This window comes from Nematostella vectensis, chromosome 3 (assembly GCF_932526225.1).
Source record: "Nematostella vectensis chromosome 3, jaNemVect1.1, whole genome shotgun sequence".
NCBI classification, from domain to species: Eukaryota; Metazoa; Cnidaria; class Anthozoa; order Actiniaria; family Edwardsiidae; genus Nematostella; species Nematostella vectensis.
The window spans coordinates 9,823,935-9,831,233 of record NC_064036.1 but is presented as its reverse complement, the minus strand read 5'-3'; the positions used below and the strand labels follow the sequence as shown (position 1 = coordinate 9,831,233).

The following is a 7,299-nucleotide window of genomic DNA, read 5'->3' as shown; positions in this document are numbered from 1 at the left end:
CGCTAGAAAGGAATAATTGACAGGTATGTGATGGGTTAGATATTTTTCAATAGGAGGGAGAAGACCACTTTCTTCACTGCCGAGTAAGGTGCTCGCGCCCTCCCCTACGCGGCTGGTTTGATTATCCTTCTTAAGCCGTCTGTGTTTTTAAAACAATCAAAACAATCCTTAGTTTCAGTTTATTATGAATTCGCGTCATTTTCATACCGCCCCCTAAAATCGTTGAACCTGCCATTGTCGCCCTCCCCTTCTCTGGTAAATGTACATACAGGTTATAATCTATAATTTACATGCGGCAATATGTAGGGATAAACTGACATATATTAGGTAATCTGTAAGAACTTTTATTTACAATCTGATATTTATCTATATGTGCCCCTACACTTTCCAGCGCTTCTTTCATTATTGTCTCTTTACGAAAAATCTAGAGCTTTCAGAGATCAGTGCAACCTCCTTCCTCTTTATCTTAAGTTAGTACCATTGTACATCGCTGGGAACGTTGCGGTACGTGATTGATGTATAACTCGTGCTGGAATACGCATCACAGCAAGTTAGAAACTTGGTACAATCAATAGAACACGTGCTCATTTGGCTAGCACGTGATAAAATTGGATTGAGACGTGTTCGAAGTGTAAAAGTGATAGATGCAGAACAGTGGTAGAATCTGGTTGAACACGTAAAATCAAATGGACACGTGATGCAATTACTACTAATGAGATAAGTGGTCCAACACGCGGGTATTGTTCTGTACAATCTTATTCTACAAAATTCTATAGTAAACCATGCACTGATTTTGTTGTTCAGATATTTCCGAGAACTACGTCTGAGATGACGTGTATTTCGGCGGCTTCAGGGAAATTACTGAAGGTTTTCTTTCTTCCTTGACTGGAGTCACTTTATTGTTCTTTAAATTCCCGAAACTTGGTGCTGGAGAACTTTCTCTCTTAAGCGCTTCCCTGCCCTCCGGACCCATGTAAGAACATTTTCGTCTTTTTCCAGGAAGCGGAGACTTAGTATTGGATTCCTGCTTTTTCGCGGACACATTACCATTGGATTTCCCGGACAAATTTCTGGAACTTTTCCTGGTCTTCCTGGTAGTGGCGGAGGGGTCTCTTATTGTTCTGCTTGATCTCTTGCTGGTAGGTCTACTATAGGACTCGTCGTCACTCTCGAGGATGTCACGCAAGTCTTCGTCTGTCTCGTCATCCACGTTAATGACACTGGCCTTGCCGAGACTGAAACAACCACAGAAAATTAGATAAAAATCGTAATAATTATTGAACACCCTTTGAGCAGCAGCAGAGCAGGGCAGTACTCTATTGTAATTACGGGCCAGCAGAATGTTGACGTTCTGAACGTCTTATTCGGTTCTAGAAACTTCCTGACTTGCTTGCTCTTTTAGCTTTTAATAGTTCGTGTTGACTAACTAGTCATAATATTTCAGGTATGCATTTCTTTATTATTAATCTCTGACCTTCTTTTTCGCTACTTTTCCTCTCCTTATTTTGCTATTTCCTACTACTTATTTGTTTGTCGCTTACCTATTCTTTTCTTCGTCTGTATCATCATCGTCTAGCATGAGTCGAGGCGGTGAATTTTGGCCGTGGAACTCTGTCGCTCGGTAAGCTGGGGCGAGCATGCTCGGCAGGTAGCCTGGTGTCGTCCAATCATAGCGTCTTGTCAACGCGTCGTTGTCCACACGAGGCAGACTTGCGAACGTCATGTCGAACTCGCCTCGTTCTCGCTCTAGAATTCAAGTTTTTGAAGTAAGTTTAGTTCATTCAGACAATCATGTAAGGTTATTCAAGTCCAAAATCGACCCATATATGTTTAAAAAGTCCTTTTTATCTAGGGAGATCGCATACCATATTTGAAAACTTGGAACTCGCATTTGCCTTTATCTATCCCGGCAGCCATTTTGAATTGAGCACAGAAGCATTCATTTCTTCGCCACCTCAGACATCCCCTCTTGATTTACCAGATTTCGACTTTTAGGCGAAGAACGACGTGTCTGATATGTTCCCATTTAACAGTATGATTTATTTTTGACGACACCGAGCTCTACCTTAGCAAAAAGGAGGTATAAGGTATTGCCTGAAAGTGTTTAAAATTCTTGAATAAGAAAAGACTGCATGGCGGGGGTTGTGGCGGTGGCAGAAGGGACACCCCTCCCCCCCCCCACTCTGCCCATTCTTGTAAGCTACACCCCTGCCAATGAGGACGCCTGACTCTAACCTTCGTCTTTGGCGTCTTGTCCGTCCATGACCTCTTCAACTCGCTTCTTGCGTGAATTAACGCGGTCGCTGTTGATATCCGTGAATTTCTTCCTGCGTAGCAAGAACGTCTGCTTCACGAGCTGATAGATGACACATAGAGAGATCAGCCCTAACACAGCGCCCCCGGTATAGATCAAGGGTTTCAAGTTGGTCGTTAGAGGTGGTATCGACCTTGCTGTTGGGATTGGAGGCTTGTAAATGTACGGACTGACGTGTAACTCATAGCTTGAGTTCTTTGTCGCGAAAATGATGAACGTTGCCTTGAATATCTCACTTGGTAGCTGAATCCCAAGTGAACCGTTCTTAACAGAATCAACCACTTGTTTTATAACATCCTCAATGTTTTTTCCTCCCGCCTCCCATATCGTGGCGTTGATGACCAAGCTTTCACACGGAACGCTCTTGTCTTCTGGTAAAGTTTTGGTAAAGTACTGCAGAGTCGTGGAGTAGCTGTTTGACGATGAGTCCTTCTTTTTCGAGTCATCAGAAGAGCTTCCTCTTGCTCTTCCCCCTCCCACGGCGCGCCTTGCACGATGGGAAGACGAGTCCACGATGCTTGTATCTACGCCGCAATTGGACTGGACACCGCTGACACAAGTGGATTTCGTGACGTCAATGTAAGACCTGGATGTTGACGTTAATTGGCCAATTGCGTCAATCAAACGCTGGGAAGCCAAGGAAGTGTTCCGGGAAAAGCAGCCCTCAAACACGAATGCGACCACTATTTTGGCGTAGTTTGCAGGTGCAGAGGTAGTAGCTATAAGCAAAGAATAATCAGTTAGTTTTTATATATAACCAACACATTGGGAACTCTAGCCGTCTCTTATCACAATCAATCAATCAGGACGTAAAAGAACCGCTGGGTACGCTGGCCCCGGGACCATCCTCGGTGACGAGTGCTTACACACTAACTCATACTATGTAAACTGCGTGGAGTACTTCATATCAATATTTTATTGCGATGTTTATTGATGCGTTTGAAATACTAAAAGTTTTATTTCATTTTTATTTCACTGATCATGCTTCGGTATTAAACTGTGCGTAAGTCAAACAATAAACTCACATATGGCGTGGTTACCCTGTGGTGTAGCAGGACTGGATGTCGTCGTTACGGCACACATCTTGCAGCAAGCGGTCTCATTCGCCAGGCATGCGCAGCAAGACAGCGGCCCCAGGGTCGTGTTGAGACCAGCGCCAGTCTGATTGGCTAGAGAGACTGTCTGAAGGCTGCATGTGGTCGAGGCTGAGGGGGCTACGTCACATTGACACAGGGATCCCGTCAAGGAGCAGGGAGAGACAGAAAGTGTGGCATTGCAGGACGCCTGGAATAGATGCGACACATGTCAAGCACTCGCACGTAAACGCTAGAGAAAAAGCCTAAAAAACGTTTATTTCATCACCCTTGCTGCAATAGTTCCTGCAATTTCCGAAATTGTATTCGTTCTTGCCCAATGCAAATGACCGCGGAATTTCTCAGAAGTGGATAACAGACCTGAGATCATGCGGAAATTGATTTTAGAATTTGAGCGACACATAGATAACGCTTAATATCAAGGATTATCGTGAACTATACGCTAACTTTATTCTAAGTGCATTTTACGCCAGGAATAGTTCCATCTAAACGTGGGCGACAGGTTATCGTCCGAAAATTGCGTAATGTCAAAAACCTCTTTTATCTCAATTCCCAAACGTCGGTAGAGTAAGGGAAATTTTTGACCACTTAAAGGGATTCAGCTGAAATGTTTGGCTAAATGAAGGAAACTATCATTTTCGTTCCGTTTCATTCCGTTTTAAATTTCTCCAAGCGAAAAGTTCGGGAGTCGAGCAAAAAGAGTGGTCTGGAATTAGAGGCTTTGATAAATCTACTACTGATTTTATATCTTGAGATCACTTTGTTATGATTCAACTTAAAAATTAATTTGAGTCACAAATAGAGGCAATCCTTCCCTTTAAGAAAAGACTTTTTAGACTTCTTCTAAAATGTTTTCTCAAAACAATCAAAATTGGGTATGGAAGCATTTAAAAGACTCCTTCAATCATTCGAGTCGGAATAAAATCCCGGCGACAAGGTCTAAAAATTGAAATGAATGCATGTTTTTTCATTTTCGTCCGCTTGTCAAAAATGATAATGGATATTTGCAGTCTGTCTGAAAATTTTCATGTTAAGAAAACTTTTGGTTCTTTGGTTTTGAAAGGTAAACTCGACTTTGCTTTACCTTTAAATCGTAATCGTCTTCATTTAACATTTCTTATCGTTAGCCAGTGAGTAATTTGGGATTGGTTTTTGTTTTCGTATCCCATATACGCTGTTAATTAATTATTTTCTGTACCAAAGAAGCGATACCGTAGAGTTCTTCGATATACTCTTTAACGTTATAATTAAAGTATTACCATAATTCAAAAATATCATTACCTTCAAACTTTGATTATTATATGCAATTATAAGATTTATTTCTATAGCTCTTGGTATGGAAATAATATTCTACTACCCTAAAAAAATACGCGCCTTTTATTCATTAATAGAAAAAAACATCTTGATCTTTAAACGTTTTTCGGATAAGGAAAGAAAATTCGGATATTCGGACTGGACGAAATTAGAAAACAATTTTATATGATTTCATAATTTTAATAAAACAAATTTATTTGCGATTCAGGCCAAACGTTGGACCAAAGTTTGTTTTAGAGCGCTCGTTTGTTTGCACAAAAAAGAAAAAAAAAAACTGGGTTTTATAAAGCACATAAAAACATTTCAACAACACGGTGATGAATACTTAATGTCACCCGATGAGTTTGTGAATTATTGATGCCTTTTGCTCTCCGAATCTGGACATCGGAGAAGGATCAATTGGCAATATTTTCGCGCTTTTGTACGAATAAACTGCGGTAGTCTATCAAACAGGCGAAACCCGACATTGAAGTTTCTATATCACCGAATAACCTAACAGTATAAGAAATGCGAAGGATTTAATGTAATGACACTGGGAATTTTTTCATTTTCAGTCCTGTAAGATCTAGAAACCCGCTAAAATAACCATGAATATTTCACTGATTTTCTCAATGTAATTAAAGTCGTGCCAAAAAGCAGCCATAAATTGCTCCGTTTCAAGTTTAATTTTCACTTTGAGTGCTTTCCTGTTGAAGTTTATATTATGTCTTTTGAAAAAAGCTCGAGTTTGTCTGAAATCAGCTTTTAAGATCCAAAGATGGGAACAGGATAAAGAACGCAAGTTGAGTTTGATAAAAACCGAGGGGGATTTTCTTATGTTTATCCTATGAAAATATAATACCATTAAAGTAAGCCTTTCGTCAGTTGTTGTGCAATAAGGCGGTATTGCTTTCTGACAAACCACCTCCTCTCTCTAAACACATGATGACGGTGTGGGTAATAAAGATTGATAAAATAACGTCTTTTTAAATCGGACGAGCTGTGTTAATGTAAGCTTAGGGAGGCTGTAGAGAGCGACCCAAACAAAAATTGTACATTTAACGAGGAAGGGAGCAAAAATGAGTTTATAAAGCAGGCTAAAAACTTACAGAACTGCAGTTGAACCACGTCCCAAGAACAGAAGCTGAAGTTATCGGCAATAGCACAACCGAGAAAACTAGAACTGTGAAACATAACAAAAAAGTACATTTAAGAATCATATCCTATTTCGTCCCCTACAGCGGGTGTCATCGCTTCTAAAATAAAACTTGGCTTGTATTATGTACTTACCAAGAAGGAAAGGCATTAAATCCCGCATCTCAACAGCAATGCGGATTCCTTCAATGTCTAGATAGTGTTGGTAAGCGACCAACGAAAAAAGTTCGTGAAATTCGAAAAGGTGGCAGAGAAAAGGGCCGCGAGCATAGCTGAATGGAGTTTAGGTCAAGGCTTTGTTCTCTTCTCTAGTAAACATAGCAACACTCCTACACTGCCATTGGGGCAAGATAACAATTCTCTTTTCGTTACTTTGTATTCGGCGAGTGTGTGCTATTATATTCCCTAAAGCTGGCGAATATATATAAAACCATTCGTTAATGAACTACTAGGTCCTATTACCGAGGCACCTGGTTGTTACCATGGAAACAGCCTACCACCTGACACCTGCCTGTCCCGCTGCCTCGACTTCACGCCAAGTCTTGTTATTCACGTCAATAAAAATCTTAACTAGCCTGCTGATCTGAATATTTCAATAGGCACATATTGGAAGATAAGAGTAATTCAAGCACACAAATGGGATTTGCAGTTTCTTGATTAGTTTTGCCATTGTTTGCCTAATCGTACAGGAGGAAAGCCTCGCTTGTGATAGAACTGCCAAGCACTTCTTTTCTTTCAGATGATTCCCGGAAACTTTTTCAATCAAATGACATCTTGCCATGCAACCATCTCACCAATTATACTCCAGCGCAATAAAAACCACTAAGAAACAAAGCGGGGTATTTCATAAAAGTGAGAATAATAATAGAAATCAATAGTGTATGTAAACCTTACAATTCGCTGGTCTTTAGAATTGTCAAAGTTTGCAAGAACGTTTAATTCTAGAGTTAAAAAATGACTCATCATGAGTCAAATATAATGTACACCTCTTATAGATAACGCTTTTTTGGTTAAAAACACTGACGTACATCTGCCCACGACGTGACGATGAGAAGATTTCCTTTTAGAAGTTAAGAGATGATTATTACCGTCCACCAATCATTGGCGGAGCTAGATTACTTTTTCTCTAAACCTAACATTTAAGGAAATTTGAATTTAAAATTTACATTCGTTTGTAAAGTAATACATTAAGTAAATTTTGTCAACAGATTGGTAGACCAATAATCTAGTTTTCTCAATGAAAAACAAATGAGAGAATATTGCTGTTGAAGGAGATATCAAATTGAAAAATTATATTGAATTGCTTTTTTTTACTTTTAATAATAACACAAACAAGGCACTTTTCATCAGCCTTTTTTCATTCACCATCTCTATATTACCGCCTTGTAGAAACTTCCCACTTGCATGTTTCTTATACAAAACGGCGGAAGCCATGCAGGCGTC

The 7,299-nt window shown here is 39.9% G+C and overlaps 1 protein-coding gene across 2 annotated transcripts; it reads right to left on the bottom strand.

The window, feature by feature from the left end:
- Positions 1-328: 328 nt before the first annotated feature.
- LOC5513265 lies at positions 329-6,344 on the bottom strand. Of its 2 annotated transcripts, none has more exons than XM_032382749.2 (6): positions 5,992-6,344; positions 5,811-5,884; positions 3,355-3,598; positions 2,236-3,033; positions 1,542-1,746; positions 329-1,235 (listed from the first exon to the last, which is right to left on the bottom strand). In XM_032382749.2, exons 1-6 carry the CDS (start codon positions 6,017-6,019, stop codon positions 818-820), a joined length of 1,767 nt encoding a protein of 588 aa, XP_032238640.2. In that variant the 5' UTR covers positions 6,020-6,344; the 3' UTR covers positions 329-817. The 2 variants fall into 2 exon arrangements, with proteins under 2 accessions (XP_032238640.2, XP_001633509.2); XM_001633459.3 differs by having other exon boundaries at positions 3,340-3,598; positions 5,992-6,341.
- Between the last annotated feature and the right edge of the window lie 955 nt (positions 6,345-7,299).